The sequence below is a fragment of the Ursus americanus genome, chromosome 14 (assembly GCF_024610735.1).
Source record: "Ursus americanus isolate L20-20 chromosome 14, mUrsAme1.1.p, whole genome shotgun sequence".
In the NCBI taxonomy this organism is placed as follows: domain Eukaryota; kingdom Metazoa; phylum Chordata; class Mammalia; order Carnivora; family Ursidae; genus Ursus; species Ursus americanus.
In genome coordinates this window covers 45479705-45501626 of record NC_142140.1, presented here as the reverse complement: position 1 = coordinate 45501626, position 21922 = coordinate 45479705, and the positions used below count along the sequence as shown (strand labels likewise).

Below are 21922 nucleotides of genomic sequence, written 5' to 3'. Positions count from 1 at the left end.
TCAAGGCCTGCATTGGGGTCTGCCGCTCAGTGGGAGTCCGCTTGAAGAGTCTCTCCCCCTCTGCCCCTCCCCCATCTCATGTTGGCTCCCTCTCTGTCTCTCTCCCTCTCTCCAAAATAAATAAACAGATCTTAAAAAAAAAAAAAAAAGAAAAGAAAAGAAACCCTTATCACGTGGGCTTTTTGGCAATTGAAAAATGTTTGACTATTTCCAATCACAACTGTTTTCTTTGTCATTGCCTTTCCCGGTCACAACGGGGCTGACACAGAGCTCCTTTTAGGGGTGGAAGTGACGCCAGCAGCATTTTCTGGCTGGCATTGGGGTCCATGTGCAGTCTTTCCTGTCACAGGCTCATTTTTGACGATTGGTTGATATAAAAATGGTTAATACAACCCATAAATCTACTCATCGTGGCACATGAAAATTTCATTAATGCATGTCTAGATAGGCTGAGAGCTAAAGTGTCAATCTGGTGAAACAGAAAATATTAGCAAAGTACACCTCCCTTTTACTTTTTAAACCCTTTTTATTTCTAAATAATCTTAGACTCACATAAAAGTCGCAAACGTAGATTAAGTGATCCTGTAGTCTTCACTTGGCTTCCCTTATGAAAGCATTTTATAATTATATAATGATATATAAAAAACATATTAAAAAATAATTATATATTACATAAAAATATATGTATAATTATAGATTTGTATATATTTAATAGTATATAATTATGGTACATTTATATAAACCAGGACATTGACAGTGGCATAATACTATTAACTAAAAACTCTTTTTTTTTTTGGAATTCATCACTTTTTATATGCACTCAATTGCTTTGAAATGCTTTATGAAATTTTGTAGATTCATGCAATTACCACCACAGTCAGGACACAGAACTGTTCTGTCATCCCAGAGAAACTCCCCCGTGCCTCCCTTTTGTAGTCAATACTCCCCTCCCTAACGCTTGGCAACTATACTCTGGTCAATAAAACCCCCCTGACTCTGACATCTCAAGAAAGTCATGTATATAATATCATACAGTATGTGACCTTTTGAGATTGGCTTCTTTTACTCACCACAATACCCTTGAGAACCATCCAGATTGTCACTTGTATCCATAGTCCATTCCTGGGGCACCTGTGTGGCTCAGTCCCTTAAGCATCTGCCTTCCGGCTGAGGTCGTGATCCAGGAATCCTGGGATTGAGCCCTGCATCTGACTCCCTGCTCAGTGGGGGAGCCTGCTTCTCCCTCTCCCTCTGCTGCTCCCCCTGCTTGTGAGCTCTCTCTCTCAAATGAATAAATAAAATCTTTTTTTAAAAAAGTGATTCTTGTAAGGAAAGATTTCTGCTGTCACTAGGTCTCCCAAAGTATTTGTGTCTATAGGTAAGTGTTTGCATTTCAAATAAACTCTGAAAATAGCAAGAGAGTGAAGTCTGACCTCAGAAACCAGGCATTGCTTAGAATGAGTCATAGACTATCTTAAAAATACTGGAAATATTAGTATTTTTCTTCTTAAAACAATTTTATGAGACTGCACGTGGACCCCAATGCCAACCAGAAAATGCTGCTGGCGTCACTTCCACCCCTAAAAGGAGCTCTGTGTCAGCCCCGTTGTGACCGGGAAAGGCAATGACAAAGAAAACAGTTGTGATTGGAAATAGTCAAACATTTTTCAATTGCCAAAAAGCCCACGTGATAAGGGTTTCTTTTCTTTTCTTTTTTTTTTTTTTTAAAGATCTGTTTATTTATTTTGGAGAGAGGGAGAGAGACAGAGAGGGAGCCAACATGAGATGGGGGAGGGGCAGAGGGGGAGAGACTCTTCAAGCGGACTCCCACTGAGCGGCAGACCCCAATGCAGGCCTTGATCCCGGGACCCTGAGATCATGACCTGAGCCGAAACCAAGAGTCTGGTGCTCAATTGACTGAGCCACCCAGGTACCTTGCGACAAGGGTTTCTAGCCATAACCTTAGCCATGAACTTGACTCCAGGGTACCTTGAAGTATTAGCTATTGTCAGGGTTACTGTCGGGATGATTTGAAGTAACCCAGAGTTTGTTTCATCCTAAGAGCTTCTCTTTTTAACTTCGATTTGGGAGGAGTGTTTCACAAGCTCCTAGCATTCCACGGTGGTGCAAAAGTTAGTTTTTAAATAAATATTCATACAGCGGGAGTACGTGCCCAGATATATGTTACGAGTAGAGGTGCAAGCTCCCAAGTAGTTAGAACCTGGAAAGATGCTCAAACTGATTCCTCGCGAAAGGAAATGCAAGCCAGAGCCACAATGAGATAACGCTTCTCACCGCTGGGTGGCGCTCATGGGAAGGACGGACAGCAAGGTCGGTGAGATGTGGAGAGATCAGGGCCCTGGGGCTCTGCCGTGGTCGGTGGGGGGACACAAAATGGGGGAGCCGCTGCAGAAAACGGCTTGGCAGTTCCTCAGAAGGTTAAACACGGAACTGCTACATGGCTCAGTCATTCTGCACGTAGGGATATTCCCCACGGAACTAAACACAGGGACCCGAGGACAGGCCAGTACGCAGATGGTCACAGCAGCACTATTCACAACAGCCGAAAGGGGGCAGCACCCCAAACGGTCACGGGGAATGGATAAGCGAGACATGGTTCATTCTTAGGACGGAGTAGGGCTCCGTTAACATGGAGTAACATCCATTAGCGGACTACTACTCAGCCATGAAAAGGAATGAGGCTCTGACTGACGCTGCACCGTGGATGAGGGTGAAAATATCGCGTTAAGGGAGAGCAGCCAGACGCAAAGGCCACGCCCTGTAGGATCCCACGCATGTGATGTGTCCAGAACACGTAGGGCCACAGAGACAGAAAGCAGCCTGGTGGTTGCCAGGGGCTGGGGGAGGGGTGGGGAGGGACTGCTCACGGGGCCGGGGTTTCCTTCTGGGGGGATACAAATGTTCTGGAACTAGACGGAGGTGGGGGTTGCGCAAAGTCATGAATATGCTGCAGGCCATGGAAATGTTCACTTTGAAATGGTTAGTCCTGTGTCGTGTGAATTTCACCCTCAGGAAGAAATCAAGGTCAGGAGGCGACCGCTCCCCGGCGATGCGAAGCCAAGGACCTAGCCCCGTGGTGAGGCAGCCCCAGCAGAGCTGGGGAAAGCTGCTGGGCGCAGGCCCCATGGGGAAGGTCCCCCCGGAAGAGGCCCAGAGCCCCTGCCACCCCCAGCTCAGGGCTAGAGGGAAAAGCCCAGTGCAAGCTGCGGTCGCCCTCCTCCCCAAAGAGGCAGGCCAGCAGGGACAGAGTGTGGAGAGGACAATTTACAGGTGCCTTAACAAGACACGAGGGAGTGGGCCAGGGGAGTGGGATGCAGGGGTAAATGGGGCTCCGTCAGGTCCTCCGGCTCCCCCCGTGAGGCCAAAGTCCTGCCACTCCATCACACGTGGCCCACGGTGCTCTCCCAGCAAAAGCTGGCTCACCTTTGACCAGGCATCTCCGCAGCCAGAGGAGACACCTTCCACAGGTGAGCGGGGAGAGAGGGAGGCAGATGGGGTAAGTACGCAGCAAGCAGGGGCTGTGGAGTCTCCACACCGGCCTGCTGGGTGACCTCAGGCAAGTGTCTTTGCCTCTCTGGGCTCAATTCGCTTGTCTGTATACTGAAAACAAAACAAAACAGGAAGTGTGGTGAGAGTGTAAGCCCTGCTCAGAGGTTCCAGCTTCTGGGTCCTCACCGCAGAGCTTGAGGGGCTTTGGAACGAGAGAGACTGCGAGGTGGGTCGTTGGTTGTCCTTCCCAAGCGTCTTCATCCTAGAAATGGAGGTAAGAGAGCCCCTCTTAGAGGGTTAAGTAAGACAAAGCATGTCCAAGTCTTCGCTGTGGTGTCAGGTGCACAGGAGGCGTGGAGAAAACGTTCACTGTTAGCAGCAGGGCCATGGGGAGCCAGTGCAGGCTTCTAAGCAAGGGAGAGGTCATTTCACCGTGGTGGTGGCCATGGTGGAGGCTCGGCCAGAAGAAGCAGCCTGGCCCCAAAGAGCCCAGAGAAGGGGCAGGGTGGAAGTTGAAGAGTGACAAGACGAGAACCTGGTGTGGCACCGGGAGGAGAGGAAGAAGAGGCTCAGGTGGAAGCATCGGGATGCAGTGAGGGGTGGAAGGAGACCAGGCTGCCACCCGCATGTCTGGCCCACGTGCCAGCGCTAGGCCTGGGTGCAGAGGAGGAATGGGGTTGGGGGTAGACGGTGAGCTGGGCTTGACACAGGGTCTGTGAGAGCCGGGGTAAGTCCAGCAGAGGTGGGTCGTCTGGAACCTGGGATGGGCCCTCGGGGGTCACAGTGACCTTGGCCAGAGAATGAGGTGGAATCCATCATTTATTTACCGACCCAGATGGATCTCTGTCTCCTATGAGATCCTTGAAGGAAGGTGGGGAACTGGTGTGTGTGTGTGTGTGTGTGTGTGTGTGTGTGTGTGTGTGTGTGTGATATTGCCGGTGTTCAAAAAACCACAGAGCAAGGGCACCTGGGTGGCTCATTCGCTAAGTGTCTCCTTCAACTTGGGTCATGATGGCACTCAGATCAAGCCCCACATCAGGCTCCCTGCTCAGCACGGAGTCAGCTTGCCCCTCTCCCTGTGCCTCACCCGGTGCTTGTGCTCTCTCTCAAATAAATAAATAAAGTATTTTTAAAAAGCATAGATCATACTTCAAGCTGGAGTTCGGCTTGTATTCATCATCCAGATTAAGAGGTGAAACATCCCTTTACATCCCTGCTCTGTTCCCGTACTCCCATACTACCCCTGCCCCGCCCCTCCCTCCCTCTCCCTCCCCCTCCCCTGGCTCTGAGATAGCCCACATCCTACAACTAGTGTGGATCACTCCATACACGTTTGAACCTTTACTGCATGGGACGAATCCACGATCGATCCACGGAACGGTGTTGCGTGTTTTCAAACTTGGCCTGAGCAGCGTGATTCTGTGCACATCCTTCTATGACTGGTTTTCTTTGGCCCCTGCCTTTGAGATTCACCCAGGTCCGTGAGAGCAGTTCCAGGTGTCTTCCATCCCTGTGACTATAGGAATGTCCACCGAGTAAGAGTGTCCCGATGGAGGTATCTCCCCTCCTGTGGATGAGCACTACTCGTTTCCAAACACCCTTGAACACATCTCACCACGCACCTTCTGGAGAATTCCTCCTGGTGGAATTGCAGGGTTGGGTGGGGCTCCCTGTGTTGGCCATCATCTCAGAATTCCCATCCACTGCTTGGGGAATGCCACACTGAAGATGCTTCGTAGGTGGAAAACGGCTAAGCAAGCACGTGGAACAGGGCACGCTTACTTGCTGGGCAGGGGAGCGGCAGGCACAGGGTCCCAGGGACGCGGCTCCTCTTCAGGTCCAGAGAACACAGTCCCGGGAGGACAGGGGACACAGCAGCCACTGGGGGCTGAGCTCCGGAGGAGAAAGAAGGATCTGGGTGGATCTTGAAATCTGGAAAGGGGTCCTAAAGGCAGAGAGCTCGAGAAGGAGGAAACAGCAAGTCCTTGAGGATGGGCCAATCTTGGACCCCCCCGTGTGGCTGGAGGACCGTGACCTGAGTGGACACTGGGGAGGTCCGCAGGGCCTAGACTTTGTGAGGTTTGTGTTTTGTGTGTTTGGTTTGGTTTTAGATTCCGGAAGTGACACCGTGCAGTGTTTGTCTTTTTCCACCTGGCTTGTCTCACTTAGCACGAGGCCCCCCAGGTCCATCTGTGTTGCCACAAATGGCAGAATGTCCTCCTTTTCCATGGCCAAACGATATTCCAGTCGTGTATATGCCACATTTTCTTGCTCCTTCATCCACTGGCAGACACTGGGTTGTTTCCATCACTCAGCTTCTGGGAATAATGCAGCAATGAACGTGGCATTACAGACAGCTCTCAGACATTCTGTTCCCATTTCCTTTTTAGTTTTCTGAGAACTCTCCATACTGTTTTCCACAGTGGCCGCGCCAGGATTTGGGATTGTCCTCTACATGTAATGGAGAGAAGGGTGCTAAGTGAAGGACAGGATCTAGTTTACTTTTGTAGAAGCTCCTCCTGCCTGCTTCATGAAGAGGTTATTTTAGGGGCTCAAGTGGAAAGCAGAGCCATGTGGCTATCTGGGGAAAAGAGTGTGCTAAGCAGAGGGAACAGACAGTGCAAAGGCCCTGAGGCAGGAGCATGCCTGGCTTGTTCAAGGGCCGTCCATGACACCAGATTGAGGGAATGGAGAGTAGGAGGTGAGGTGATAAGAGATGAGGAGGGAAAGATGGCGGGAGGGACAGTTCAAGGTGATAGGTGTTAGGTTACTTGCAGCTTCAAAAACGTCAAGATTTTCTCTTAACATCAATACTGTGGTTCAGGGTGCTAAACTTCTCTCTCACTTTCTACTCAACTATTTTTTGAACAAACAGTTTGAATCGGAAGGCAAGTCCTAGCTGTTGTAATCCCGTCTGAGATTTTTATATATTCGGTACCCCCGCATGGGCTGAAGCTGTAGCGATGGTTTAATTTTCCTCTTTTTTTGAAGAACTTGATTTTATTAATATTTGTCCCACAGAGCATCACAGATAAACTTTGATCAACTTCTAGGATTCAATAAATGAATTTACTTTTACTCTTGTCAATGAACAAGAAATTCATCTCATGAAATTTAGTCGTGGACCCAAAATAGTCTCCCAGCCCCTACAGCTGGGGGTCGATGCTCATTTGGTTGGATTTCAGATATCATCCCACGTTTCTTCATTCCTGTAATACCTCACACTTCTGTCTCAGTGGGGTTTTTTTTCCACTTATTTGCATGTGTTCAGTTCTTTGTATATACCAAGTTATCTTCGGCTTTAATAACCCAACTATTGCTTTCCTGTAAAACCAGATAAAGTGTTGATGTCCCTATTAGAACTGCTTTTATTTTATTTTATTTTATTTTATTTTATTTTATTTTATTTTATTTTATTTTATTTTATTTTATTTGAAAGAGAGAGAGTGTGTGTGAGCATGAGTGGGGGGGGGAGGGTAGAGGGAGAGGGAGAAGCAGACTCCCTGCTGAGCAGGGAGCCCCACGTGGGCTTTGATCCAAGGACTCTGAGATCATGACCTGAGACCAAGTCAGATGCTTAACTGACTAAGCCACCCACGTACTCTTAGAATTGCGTTTATTAAAGCCAACTCTTAAAGACTAAAGACAAATCAAATCTAAAAAAATAAAAATGAAAAACTAAAAATAAACCAAAAAATACCCACCTTTATTTTCTAAGTGCTGACTCCTTTCCCACAATTACTACTGAGAAGAATTTACGAGACCCAGAATTATTTCCAGGCTGTCCGTTGCAGCCGCAGCTCCTCAGTTCGTCCATTTGCGTCCATATACACTTCCAATTTTCTCATTTCAGTCCCCAGCTCTTCAGACACATTGATTTATTCTCTCTGTGTTTATTGGATGCACGGTGGCATACATAAAGTTTTAAGAGGCATATTTAAAGTGCTTCGTTATCATTGTATCTTTTTTGAATCATCCAGCAAAAGCTGAACAAAGAGACTTGAACGATACCAAATTAAAACATCCAGAAAGTTCTGCAAGTTTTGCCCAAAACTCTGGACTTAAATTTTATCTGTGAATTTTGCTTTTAAAATAAATTACAGAAGGAACAGCAGTGACACCGATCACGGGTGAGGTTTTCCTTACTTGAGTAACGTTTTGCAAAGCTGTTTTCTCTGTCCAGGAAATGGTTTTGCTACAAGCTAATCCACGAGTCTGAATGGCAGTTGTCATGCCCATATCGATATTATGGTTTTTGATGTTTTATTAATTATTTCGTATCTGAGAACTCTCAATGACTTTTAGCCATACATCAGCGTCTTTTAGAAGGCATATTGCTTTCAAAATGCTATCTGTCTGCTTTACCAACATACTTTGACATACAGCAATTTTTCCGGAAACTTTTTATTGTTCCAATTTTTTTTTTAGCGTGACACTTAATAACAACGTTCTTTTCATCTTTCACCATTGACTATTACAAATCTTCTTTATTTGAGCCCCAATGAACTGAACATGATTGCCATTCCGAGGAAGTCATCGGGTATCAGCATTTCCAACCTCAGTGAACAGCTTGTAAGCAGTATTTGGATCCAATATTTCCTTCACCTGATACCAGAAACTACCCATGCTTTTAGTGTTAAGTAATTGTTTGCCAAATTATAAATGACTTGTCATATTTTACAGTGAGTCTTACCCAGAAGCACAACTGTTTCAGGTTGCCCTGACTTTGCTAGCATCGATGTGGCTGGAATACAGATCGCAGTGAATAGCATTCCTCCTCTGTTCTCCCCCAAATCCAGCAGAGCACTGTCCATGATATTTAATCAGAGCCTTAAAAAGCCTTTGCAAGCTTTGTTGCCTTTTCATTCTGGATCCTTTCTTTCTTTTTTTTTTTTAAGATTTTATTTTTTATTTATTTGAAGAGACAGAGACAGCCAGCGAGAGAGGGAACAGAAGCAGGGGAAGTGGGAGAGGAGGAAGCAGGCTCATAGCGGAGGAGCCTGATGTGGGGCTCGATCCCATAACGCTAGGATCACACCTTGAGCCGAAGGCAGACGCTTAACGACTGCGCCACCCAGGCGCCCCTAGATCCTTTCTTTTAATGTATTATTATAAACGTGATTTGATCATTCTCCAAACACTGCACACTTCCATGCAAAAATGAGAATGCACAAACGGTGAACACCGAAGTAAATCTTAACTATCTAAAAACCAGAGCCAACCTCAGATTTGAGGATGCTGACAGACTGGTACCTCTCCTAGAGAGCAGAGCATTTCTAAGCACACGACCATGCCGCTCACAGTGACAATAGCCAAACTGGCAAAAAGTTTTGCAAATACATCTCAGATGTTGCTGGTGTACTGAAGCTCGTTGCAACCTTCAATGACAGTGAACTAGATATACTGAGTTTACCTTATAATTTGTGTTGTTAATTAATTTTACTCTTCTTTGGAAGTACCGTGAGGGTATGTCCTAGCGTGTGCCAAATATTTCCAGATTTTAGCAATGGACAACTGTCCTGGCTCATACTGGCTGCATACTAGCCTTGGAGGGGCAATAGGAGGTCACAGCTGCTCCTGACATGCAAGGACAGGCAATATTTGTGAGGAGTGTTGAGGTCCAGGGAGACAGAGAAAGGGAGCTGAAGCTGGAGGCCTATTGGGCACAAAGAAGGGACTCTCTCAAGGATGGAAGAAGTTCTGGAATCCTGAGTCTAACTTTGGATTCTCCCCAAAGCAGGTTCTGAGTCAAGGGCTTGAGTGCAAATCGTATATTTAAGAGGTAATCCCAGGAGATCCAATGAGCATTTGGGGAAGGGAGGCATGGATGAGCAGATTCCCACTCAGGACAGCTGAGCAGTGATCTTTCTAGGGATCCCCAAGAGAACACACCTCAGAGCTGCCTCACTCAGGAGTGATGAAGCCAGGGAGCCACCCAGCAAGGACAGGTCCTTTGCCGAGTGAAAGTCACTCCTGGGGGTGTTAATGTCCACATTTCCATGTTACCCAGTGTGCCGGCTGAGCTCCCTGCTGTACCCAGGTGATGTCCTGGGTCATAGAGGTGTAGGGGGTGAGGGTGAGAAACAGTCCGCGTGCTTGGCAGCGGTCCATCCATCCTGCAGGTGGGTTGTGGGGAATGAATGGTGTGTCACGGATGGAACAGCAAACAGGTGAGTGGGTGGGGTCCTGTTGCAGGAGAGAGTGGGAAGAATTGAGGAATGTCTGGTCTAATGAGAGGGGATGAGATCAGGGTGCAGGGGAAGGGCTGGCCGTGTCAGGACCCTGGACAACTCTTGGGTGTCCTTTCTGATTGATGCAGGATGGCCACGGAAGGGGCAAATCTCACCTCCGTCTCTGAGTTCCTGCTCCTGGGCCTCTCAGAGAGCCCCAAGCAACAGCAGCTGCTCTTCATACTCTTCCTGACTATGTACCTGGTCACGGGACTGGGGAACCTGCTCATCATCCTGGCTATCGCCACTGACCCCCGACTGCACACCCCCATGTACTTCTTCCTGGCTAACTTGGCCTTTGTGGACATGTGCTTCACCTCCACCACCGTCCCCAAGATGCTGGCCAACCACGTGTCAGGGCACAGAGGGATCCCTTACGCAGGCTGCCTGACCCAGATGTTCTTCTTCATCTGGTTTGCTGGCATCGATAGCTTCCTGCTGACTGCCATGGCCTATGACCGCTATGTGGCCATCTGTCGCCCTCTGCACTATGCCAGGTCTGTGATACCGCAGCTCTGTGGCCTCCTGGTGGCTGCATCCTGGACTGCAGCCTTCGGGAATGCCCTGACCCACACAGTATTACTGACTCGCCTCTCATTCTGCACCCACAACCGGGTGCCCCATTTCTTTTGTGACCTCAGCCCTCTGCTGAAGCTGGCCTGCTCCGACACCTTTCTCAATAATGCAGTGGTGTATACCGTGGGTGCCCTACCCACTGTCACTCCCTTTGTGGGCATCTTGGTCTCCTACACACGCATCTTTGCCACAGTGCTGAGGATCCCTTCCACGAGAGGCAAGCAGAAGGCTTTCTCCACCTGTGGCTCTCATCTGTCTGTGGTGTCCCTGTTCTACGGGACACTCATTGGGGTTTATTTCAGCCCCGCGTCCTCGCACACGGCCCAGAAGGACACAGCCGCTGCCGTGATGTACACCGTGGTCACTCCCATGCTGAACCCCTTCATCTACAGTCTACGCAACAGAGACATGAAGGGGGCCTTGGGGGCCCTCATCAATAGGAAGCCAGTTTTTATTCGGTGACCATAGCACTGGGATGTTGGAGTGACAAATCCAGTGCCCATCTGAAGAGGTTTCCCAGCACAGTCCCAAGTTTAGATGTTTCCTTTGTGTCGCTCTTGGTTCTCTATGTATTACTTCCTTCCTCTAACAACTACTTCTTGAACATCTGTGACACCATAAACACACTTTTAAGGGTTGAAGGTCCGGCAGGGAACAAACAAAATCTCTGCCCTGTGGCGCTCACACTGCAGCCTGAGGAACACATCACGGTTGAAAGGAAGTGCTCAGCAAACTAGAGGCACTGGGATACAAGCCCCACTTTGGTTCAGGTTCAGGTTAATCTGCTCTAATAAAAAGACACAAATGCAGAGGCTCAAAAGTCATAAGATTTTGCAGACTGAACTCTTTGTTTTCGGAACTGCATGGTTCCATCAAAAACCTTACAGTAGACATCTGGTCTAGTTGTTTCTGGTCAGTTCCATTGCGAGGCCCCAGAGCCAATGTGCTTTTCTAGCCAGAGCTCTTGTGTTTATTGATTTTGCAATATTTGCTTCCTTGAACCACCTAGGTTTTGGTCCCTCTCAGTTAATGGTCATCTGAAACAATAGCCTTGGGTAGGAGGCAAGATCCTTATTGTTATTGCTTTTGAAGGACAGGAAGCTGTTGGCTCTTCTAAGCGTGTGATGTTTCTGGCTCTGAAAAGTGGCCAGATCTTGTCGAGGATCATCTCTTTCTTGTGAATCCTTGCAAAGCAGCAAGAAACAGCCAACTCACAGTGATGTCATAGCTCTTTGCAATGACTTCCAGAAACACAGGCTCAGTGGACATACGATCTACCTTCCAGGTTACCGCCAGGGACGGTATTACCCAATGATGGTTTTTGGCGTAACAAGGGTCTCTAGCTTTCCAGCCTGAGTTTTTTTGTGTCTTTACCAGAAGACCACTCATTTTTCATTGTTGTGATGTCAGCATCTCATTGCTGGTACCAGTCACTGTATTCCTTCCCTGGGGATTCTGAAAAAGCAAAAACAAAAGGAAACACAAACTAACCAACCACAAACGAAGTGACATAGACGGAAATTTGTTATCTCCCGATTCTGGACACCAGAAGTAGAAAATCAAGGTGTTGGCAGGTTGCTTCCATCTGAGGCTGTGAGGGCGAATGTGTCCCGAGCCTCTCTCCTAGCTGGAGGGCACTGGTGCTCCTCTGACCATCCTTTAACTTGCAGATCACCCACCGTCTCTACGTGGCATCCACCTTGTGTGCTTGTCTCTTCCAAACGTCCCCTTTTTAAAAAGAAGGACACAAGTTCTCCTGGATTAGGAGCCCACCCAACGCCAGTATGACATCATCGTAACTGTTACATCTGCAATAGTCCTATTTCCAAATCAGCTCAAATTCGGAAATACGGGGGATTAGGACTTAAGGTAGGAGTTTGGGGAGAGGATGTAATTCAACGCATTACATTTGCTTAAAAAAAAGGAAAAGAGCTCGAAAGGAATATGGCTTGAGTAAGGTAAGAGTTCATTTTTGTCTCATGTGACAGTGGGTGTTCTAGGTCAGTGGGTGACTCTGCTTTAGACCATTCACAGACCCAAGTTCCCCATGTCTTATTTCTGGCCCATTTCCCGGAAACTCTTATTACAATATTATTACAAAAAAACCTAATCAGAGATTGCAGGGCAGGCAAGCACCGTCCCTCCAAGCACCACACACTTCTCCCATCCCACACTCGACCCCACCTAGCTGCAGGCGAGGCCAGGAAACGTGGTGTAGCTGGCCAGCCCTGTGGCCAGGCTCTGATCTGTTATATAGAAGAGGGGGAGGGTAGATTTTTGTGGAGAGCTAGCAGTCCCCCTCCTGTCCCTCTAGCCACCAATGACATGAAAGCAGGCTTCTGCCCCGCCCAGAGGAACCACCTAAGACCCCTCTCTGAAGGCAGCCTGACGTCCCAGGTCGTGGATGCCTTCAACTCAGTTCAAAATCTCTGGCTGATACACAGCCTTCTTCAACACGGTGGAATGTTCCCCCGATCCAATAATTTGTCAACTAAACGTCCATTTACCTGGTCCTCCCCTCACCCAATGTACAATGTTAAGACCAGCTGCTCCTCCATAAGAATGATCAGATCTCGTGGGGGCAGGGTTTATTTAGGAAGGCCCTGCTTGTGACGTGGAATGCATTCCTGGGCGAGCTGGGGGAGGCTCCATTGTCTGTAGTTCACTGTGGTGTCTGTTCTACCACCGGCCACCCTGCCCGTTCACCCTCCGTGGCCACAGGCAAAGTGAACACAGAAGGACGTGCCCTTCGCAGGCCCTCTGCCACTGTCATGGATTGATTCCTCAGGAGCAGATTAGTGCAAATCGGTATTGTTTTAAGGCTCAAGCAAGCACAGGCTGGGCTCTTGATTTCCAAGGAATTCTCTAGAACAGTGAGGAGGCTCTTTGCTTTGTCAGTAACCACACCCAAAGCTCTTTCCCAGAGAGAGTTTTTGCATTCCTTGATTTACTCAGGTCTCCCTATCATGTTAATGGCCCCTACTTGAGGTCATTTGAAACAAAGGTCTTGGGTGGGATGGTGTGCTGGTCTCAGCCCACTGATAGTGCTGCCCTGCTAGGAAGGCCTGAGGTCCCCACCCAGCATGTGCTGCTTGTGGGAGTCCCCACACACATTTCCCCACCAAGTCAGTAGTGGGGTGGGACCAGCCCTCCTGGTGCTTATCCTGGGGGCTGTGCACCAAGGCTGTGGGGAGACAGAGAGAGCACAGGCCTCAGGCTCTGCAGTTACTAGGGTCCATGGATGAGGTGTCTAGGGTTTCAGGGTCCACTCTGTATTGGCTAATTTGAAGCATAAGAGCAGGGCTGCCTGGCTGGCTCAGTCCGTGGAGCATGCAAGTCTTGATCTTGGGGTTGTGAGTTCAAGCCCCATCTTAGGTGTAGAGATTACTAAAACATAAACTTAAAAATTTTTTAAAAATGAAGCATAAGAGCAGGAATTCGGGAGTGGGAAGGGACAGGCGGGGTCACTCAAGAGGTCAGTTACCTAGAATCTCCAGAGCTTTCTAAAAGGGGAACTTGGTGGTGAGGGTGGCCTAATTCCTTATCTGGTTGTCCTGCTAGTAGACCGGTCATACAGATGGCAACACGTTTCTTCAAGACGGATGAATTATTTGGCCGTGAAAAAGCAGGAAACCCTGCCATTTGGGACAACACGGATGGCCAGTGCTAAGTGAAATAAGTCAGGCAGAGAAAGACAAATACTGCTTGATCTCACTTATAAGGGGAATCTAAAACGAAACAAAACAAACAAACAAAAAAAGAAAAAACTCCCAGATTCAGAGGACTGATGGATGGTTGCCAGAGGCTGAGGTGAGTGATAAGGAAAGTGGGTGAAAGGGGTCAGAAGCTACAAACTTCCAGCCATAAAATAAATAAATCATCGGGTGTAGTGTTCAGTGCGGTGACTCTAGTCAACTGTATTATATATTTGAAAGTCGCTGAGAGACTAGATCTTGAAAATTCTCTTCCCAAGAAAAAGGAGAGTGTGTGGTGATAGATCTTCGCTAGACCCACTGTGGTCTCTTGCAACAGATACAGATATTGAATCATTATATTGTACACCTGAAACTAAAAACAAACACCCAAGCAAGCAAACACTACAATCTGAGTTAGGACAAGGGTCAGGAAGCTTCAGTCTATGGGCCAAATGGGGCCCACCACTGTTTGGTAAATAAAGTTGGATTAAGATACATTTTAAAAAAATGGACATCTTTTGAAAATGGATGCCTCGGTGCTTAAAAGCTTAAGGTCAGCCACTTACCATTCAGAAGGCTATGTCCTCTCACCCCTGTTTCAGAAATCAGGATCATGGGGCTTCTCTAAATCTTCAAGGACTCTCAGCTCTGGAGTTTTCTATCTCTGTGGGCCGACTCTTGTCCCCCCCCCCTCCCCTGCATCCCCTCCCCGGGAATCCACACCTTTCTTGTAATACTTTGCACAAATTGGCAAAGAGCCACCAACTCACAATGATTTCTTGCTCCTTCTCATCACTTCCTCTAGAGATGCGGGCTTCACAACCACTTGAACCATCTCCCAAGGTCTCAAGGATTATAGTTTAACCTTGGCTTTGACCTAAAGAGGACACCTGGCTTTCTAGCCTGTAATACTGTGTCCTTACAACTCAGCCACTAAGATAATGCCATCTACGGTCATGGCAGCACCCCACTTCTAAAACAAATTCGTACCTCAAGTTTGCACTAGGTGAAGCAAAGGAGTTATTTGAGTTTGGGGTTTTTTTTCTCTATTTTTTTGTATTATGATATGTTAGTCACCATACAGTACATCATTAGTTTTTGATGTAGTGTTCCATGATTCATTGTTTGCAGATAACACCCAGTGCTCCATGCAATACATGCCTTCCTTAATACCCATCACCAGGCTAGTCCACCCCCCACACCCCTCCCCTCTAAAACCTTCAGCACACAGCATTTACTGTCATCTGGTAATAACATAATGGTAACCAAAACAATATGAAGAAATGTCTTAGAACTATACTCCCAACAAAGGACACCTACAAAAACAAACTCTGTTGTCTTCTCAACAATTTCTCACTTCAGTGATCATTTCTTTTTTAAGTTTTATTTATTTAAGTCAACTCTGCACCCAGTGTGGGGCTCAAACTCATGACCTCAAGATCAAGAGTCACATGCTTCACCAACCAAGCCAGCCAGGTGCCCCTGATCATTTCATTTGGAGCAGAGTAATATCATCTCCTTTTAGCATGATCCGACCCAGGTGTTCTCTTGACCTTGCTTTACAATGAATCTCTTTGCACCATCTAATACAAGGCCCCTATACTCATTGAAACCAATGATACAGCCCTCTGTCCACATATTCAATTCCTTATAAAGTGACTCCTGAATCTGAGATCTCTTTCACAAATATCTGAAGATGATGGGCTGTACTGTCACCTTCTGTGTTTTTGGTTCTCAAAGGCCTCACTCATCCGCCTGAGACTTTTTTAAGTAATAGACTTAAAGAAAAAAAGTCAAGTAAATGATATAGTACCTTTGGTATACAGACATGGCCTTAGCAGACTGGTGATGGCTGCTTCCCTGTATTCAACCCACCCATATTTCACCTGCAGATAGTTCCCATTACATGCCTACGGTTTCCAAAATGGACTGTTCATGGCCCTGCCTGGGGCAGACCAGAAGCACCAGGACATTAATGCCTAGAGGGTAACCATCAACCATTGATGGTCAACAGTTGGTAGGCAATTGCCCCTAGCTTCCTTATCTTTAGTGAGATGACTCTGAACCGTCTGTGGAGTGAAAGTCAGAAGTCACTCAGAAGATCCCAAGAGGAACCAACACCCAGGTCTACTCATGAATGAACGTCCCCTATCTGTCTCCTTTCCCCTTTCTCTCACCGGGCTTCTAGGACCGTCTCCCACAAATCCTTGTTTTGGGGTCTACTGTTTGGGAAACCCAAAGTAAGACTGCACAAAAAGGTAGAGTTGATATAGGAATAACTGACGTTTGTAAACCCTGAGATAGTGCATCTAATATACTCAGTGCCCGGCACGAAGTAAGTACTTAACAGTTATTATTCGTTGTTGTTGTTATTTTTAAAAATTGTAGTAAAATATACAAAACATGAAATTTACCATCTTCATCATTTTTTAGTGTTCAGTTCAGTGACATTAAGCACATCCACATGGTTGTGCAACCATCACCACCAGCCAGCCCCAGAACTTGTTCATCTTGCAAAACTGAAACACTGTCCCCACCAAACGCTGACTCCCTCCCCCTCCCCCAGCCCCTGGCGCCCACCATCCTACTTCCTGTCTCTATGAATCTGACTTTTCTAGGGAGACCTCCTATAAGTGGGGTCAAACAGTATTTATGCTTTTGTGACTGGCTTCTTTCACTCAGCATGACGTGTTCAAGGTTCATCCATGTTGTAGCGTGTGAATTTCCTTCCTTTTGAAGACTGAATAATCCATTGTATAGATATGCCATGTTTGTTTAGCCGTTCATCTGTCAATGGAAGCTCGGGTTGCTTCCAGCTGTTGGCTATTGTGAATGATGCTGCTATGAACTTGGGTACACAATGCTGTTGTTACTTTTCATCATTAATTCATTCATTCAAAGTCAGGAATTCTGATATGCCAATGTTCAAACTGAGAGTATTTCAGGAATCATTTCCATATAATGTGGGAGTATAGAGGGATTCCTCAAAAAAACAGACTTCCCAAGTCAAACAAGGCAGCTTTGCGGGATGCCCAAGTTGTTGGTTCTTCATAGGAGTGGTTCTCAACAAGGAGGACAATTTAGATTGCCCCCCAGGGGACATTTGGCAATGTATAGGAACACTTTTGGGTTGTCATGATGGGGGGGGGTGCTAATGGCATCTAATGGGTAGAAGCCAGGGACGCCACTCCACATCCAGTGCACAGGACAGCTTTGTACTATGAAGAACGATCTGGCCTCAAATGCCCATAGTGCCAAGGATGAGAAATAAGCTTTAAAAGGATGGCATTCTTCAACTCATCACCAGGCTCAGAAAGGCAGCAGCAGAGGTGGGACCTCAACAGGCTACTCCAGGATCCCATGAGACACACCTTGGTGACAGGTGGCATCAGAGAGAGCAAATAGGTATCAAGAACTATGAAGGGTCTGGGATTTCACCCTACTTGCAAGGCTGACAATTTAACCTGCCGCAGTTATGGATACTGGCAGAAGACATGAGACTCCAGGGTCGGAGACAAAGGACTTTATTACATGTGGTGCCCGCAGCATAAACTTCCCGTTTGTGCTGTTTCCTCCTAAGCCCCACAGAGACCATGCAGGTGAACCCAGATAGGCACTTGATGCAAACCATATTTGCACTACAGCCGAGGAACGCCGAGCTGTGAAATCCCAGTCTTTTCTAGTAGATTATAAACAAACCTGCTCTACCCTTATCTCAGAGGGAGGCATTATCTTTATTATATGGACAGCAAACAAGACTGCCCTCTGCTCTGCAGGAAGAAACTCCATCCTCTGTGGCTGTTTGCTATACAAACATCCTTGAAAAGATAGCCAGAAAAAAAAAAAAAAACAATAAAAAACGTTGTCCACGCCTCTGCTTGTGAGTTGTACAGAAATGCCAAAGCCTCAGAGAGTTATTTCTCAAGAGCGGTAGCATTGACACCCAATGGGTGGTGGCCATCGTTTCTAAGGGTAATTTGGGCTGGAGGTCAAGCACAGAAGGCTGCTCAGGATACAGTGTAGTGGTTCAATGAATAGACTCTAGAGCCAGACAGCCTGGGTTCTGTTACTTTTTAGATGGGTGGCCTTGAGCAAGTACTTGACCTCTCTGTGCTCCAGTTTCTCCTGCTATATAAGGGAAATGGTAATAGCGCCTATCTCACAGGGTCATGTGAAAATTAATATATGAGCTTATATATGCAAGACACTTAGAAGAGTGTGAGCAGATTGAGATTCATGTCGGTGTTAACTGTAATTATTATTAATTATCATGACAATGCCGCAGAGCTTGTGGTCATGCCTGTTTTTCGGCATTTGTGGGCAAGTTCTATAACCCACACAGTTCCCGTGGAGTCTGTCTCAGAGATTTCTGGGAGGACACAGGGCTCTTTGCTCACCTCCTCCCCACACTGACTTAACAAACAGGGCAGCAGGGCTGGAGTGGTGGTGGTTTCATGGCCCAGGGAATCAGACAGACTTAGGTTCAAATCCTGGCTTTGCCCTGTGCCAACTGTGTGACCGTGGTGAGCAGCTTCCTTGTGGGGGGACTCCAAGTTCTTACTACACAAGGATCTGGGTAAAGGATCCATGAATCTCCCCTCACACAAATATTATACACACACACACTGCATGTGACCCACCCAGCACATACTCTGGGTTGTCACTGTTGTCATATTCTTATTCAATGAGCAAGACTCCATAGGGTGCAAGATGAGATCTTTGCTCTTTTCCACCAATACTAAGTTCATTCTGGCCCCCTCGGTCTCCCTGCATGCCTCAAACTCCAGAAGACACATCAGGGGCCCCCCATACTCTCCTCTGTCACTTGACCTTTGTGGGCTCATCTCCCACCCACCATGCTCTTCCCACCTGTCTCTCCACAGCCAAGGCATACTCACCTCCTCTCAGATCCTCTCATCTGTGGTCTTTATACATGCAATACCGGTTTCTACCAGCCCACCTCTGAGTCCTCCTTCAGACCTCACTTCAATTGCCACCTCCTCGGGGAAGTCTTTCCTGACTTCCACCCAAGGCCCATCAGGTCCCCATGTTGTATATTCCATTAACATTTTATCTGACATGCTCAGTGCCTACCCTGGGACCCTCAGCTCCCACGGTTCCCCTGTCATGAAGGGCTTCCTTCTTCTTGAACCCGCGTGGGGGTGGGGGCGAAGGGTGCCCCACGCAAGAGCACCCCCCCCCAAACAAGCAGCCTTCAACCAAGGAGGATGGGGATTGGTGGATAAATACCCCGGCTTCCCCGCCCCTCTGAGTGTGTTCTCTGCTGCACCCCCAGAAGTCCCCAGTGGGACTGTGCCCCAGTTGTCTGGAGAGGTAAGTGGCTTCAGTATGGCAGCCTTCTTTACTGGCCTCCTTCCCTTCTCTGCCTCACTTTCCCACCCTCTACCCATGTCTCCTTGGGTTGCCTCCCAAATAAATTACTTGCCCTCGAATTCTTGCCTCAGCGTCTCCTTCTGGGGGAGCCCAGCCTAAGACAGTAGTTTGCCCTATTATAGTGAATTCCATAACTGTTTGCAGTTATTGGTCGCCTCTCTCCCTGGGCTGAGTCAGGTCCACCACCATGTCTTCAAAGCCCATATGGTGCCTGGCATGTAGTAGATGCTCAATAATGACCCCAAGTCTCACGGTTGTGAGGTGGCCAGGATGGCAGCAGTCACTCTACACTCACCACCATCCTCAGAACCCACTGTCAGGAGGGGAGTTCACTCCTTCTGAGCTATAAACGGCAGCTTCCACCCCCCCATGCCCCACAGCCTGGACAACTGGGCCAGGGCCCCCAGGAACCCTGGATGACCCTTCCAGCCCTGGTCAGCAGTCCTCGAGTGTCCCTGGGGCAGATACACAGAGAGGGCACAAGTCCCGAGGCTGCAGGGCAGGGGGCGCAGCTGGGCTCTAACACCATTCCTAGCCTCCTTCTCCTCTCCTCAGCATCAGATTCCACCTCTGGGAGCTCCCTGAGCTAGAGGACATTCCAGTGACAAGGGTCTACCCTACAAGGCCACCGAGCTAGCCGGCAGCTCCTGGGGGAAGGATCCCTTTCCTGAGCCTGTGGTGTCAGGCCTGGAATTAGCCACACCACCTGCGGTAAGGCTGGTCCCAGGGACTCCCAGGAGGTGGTGGGGGTGGGGGGGACAGGGAGTGGAGGGAGATGACCTCTGATGACTCAGCCTGACACAAAGGATGGGAGAAGGAAGGCAGAAAGACATGGTAGGGCGTCTTAGGACCTCTCTCCAGCTCGTCTAGAGGCAGCTGGGTCAGGTTGCAGCTCTGCCACTCACAAGCTGGGTGACCCTGGGTGGGCGACCCTGGGCCTTAGCTTCCTCCTCTACGAATGGGAATAAATCCAGTCTTCTACCTGTTAGGATTCAGGGAGGCCGAAGCGAGGTGCTTTGAGTGGAGTGCTCAGCATGGCACCAGGCACAGCACTTCACCATCTGTCCCCAGTCTTTCAATCACCACTGACGTTCTTCGAGATGCAATCATGATGGTCTGCTTGTATCCTAAGAGGAAACTGGGTCTTTGCAGCCAGGACGTGGAGAGGGGTGGGATAAGGGAGAGAGATGGAGACAGAGCTGGGGAGGGATCTGGGCTGAGTCCCTTCGATTCCTGAACATGGGGAGAAGCCAATGTCCTTGGAGCATGAGAAAGTTTCCAGAATGTTCTGTCTGCTACTGCTTGGGCTCCCATGCTGATGGGGGAGGGACAGGACTTCTCAACGTGACAAAGAAAAGGAAGCTGGCTTAAGGGGGTGTAGAGGGAAGCAGGGACTCTATATCTGGGCCTGACACCCGCGCTCCCCAGCAGTGCTGGTCACTGCCCAGTCCCTCTTTATCCCACTCCTTCTGTGGTCTTGGGCAGGAAACACGGAAGCCTCACTCCTTCTACTTCATCCCATATGAAGCTTTGATGCTGGGGCTGAGGGTCCAGGGCTCTGTCTAGGAGTCCAGGAGGGCTTTCTGGAGGAGGAGCCATCTGATCTGGACTTTAAAGGATGAAGAGAGTTTCCTAGTTGGAGAAGTCAGGGTGGGGGGCCATAGGAGCTGGTGTGTGAATGGGTGTGAGAGAGCGTGTGAATGTATAGGGGTAATTGTTCACTTTAATTAACAAGGATTCTCTGATCTTCCGGAGGCCAGGGGCTGCAGACAAGACTGAGACACAGGCCTGCCCCAAAGCAGCTCACAGTCCGAAACTGATGCCCGAATAACAGTAACAGTAGCAGGTGCCACGTTCTGAGCATGTGCTGCTGGGGCTCAGCACGAAAGGCTCTCTGTGTTCATCACGCAGAAGAATGAGTGATACACCTCCTGAAGGCTGATTGCCGGAGGACAAGGGGAAGCCTAATGGGGTGGCGGGGGTACCTGCCTGCAAAGGCCTGGAGGTGGGGAAACCACAGCCCCGCCTGGGAAACACTGTTGGGGAGAGTTGGGGAGGGAGCAGCGGGCAGGATCTGAGTGGAAGCTGAGTTAAGGCCACCTCCAGGTCCTGGGGTGCTAGGGAGCCACAGACAGATACTGAGCAGGGAAGGGAGGGTGTGCATCTCAGGGCCTGGTCTGGGCCTGCCTTGGGCCCCAAGAATTTCCAAGAGATGTTCCAGGTCAGTCTCGCCCTGGTGATGCTGGCCTGCAGGGGCAGGGGGGATGACAGAGAGACAGACATAGGAGGAGACAGACAGCAAGAAGGACAGGGCAGACCTGAAGGGATAAAGAGAGAGAGAGACAAAGAGATACAGGGAGAGTCCAAGAGAACAAGACCAAAAGAGACAGGGAGACAGGGAAATGAACACACCAACTTGGAGGTGGAAAGACAGAGACAGAGACAGAGAGATGGAGAGACCCAGAGACAGAGAGAGACCCAGAGACATTCATCAGAAAGGAGACAGAGGGAGAAGAT

General features: G+C 48.4%; 1 protein-coding gene across 1 annotated transcript; it reads left to right on the top strand.

Annotated features, from left to right (window-relative positions):
- The first annotated feature begins 9830 nt into the window (after positions 1 to 9830).
- On the top strand, positions 9831 to 10778 carry LOC123780037 (olfactory receptor 1f45-like). Its single transcript, XM_045778800.1, has one exon. The coding sequence runs from the start codon at positions 9831 to 9833 to the stop codon at positions 10776 to 10778; it is 948 nt and encodes a 315-aa protein (XP_045634756.1).
- Positions 10779 to 21922: the final 11144 nt, after the last annotated feature.

Coding starts and splice junctions, on each gene's coding strand:
- LOC123780037 (XM_045778800.1), top strand. CDS start 9,831: ATGGCCACGGAAGGGGCAAATCTCACCTCCGTCTCTGAGTTCCTGCTC.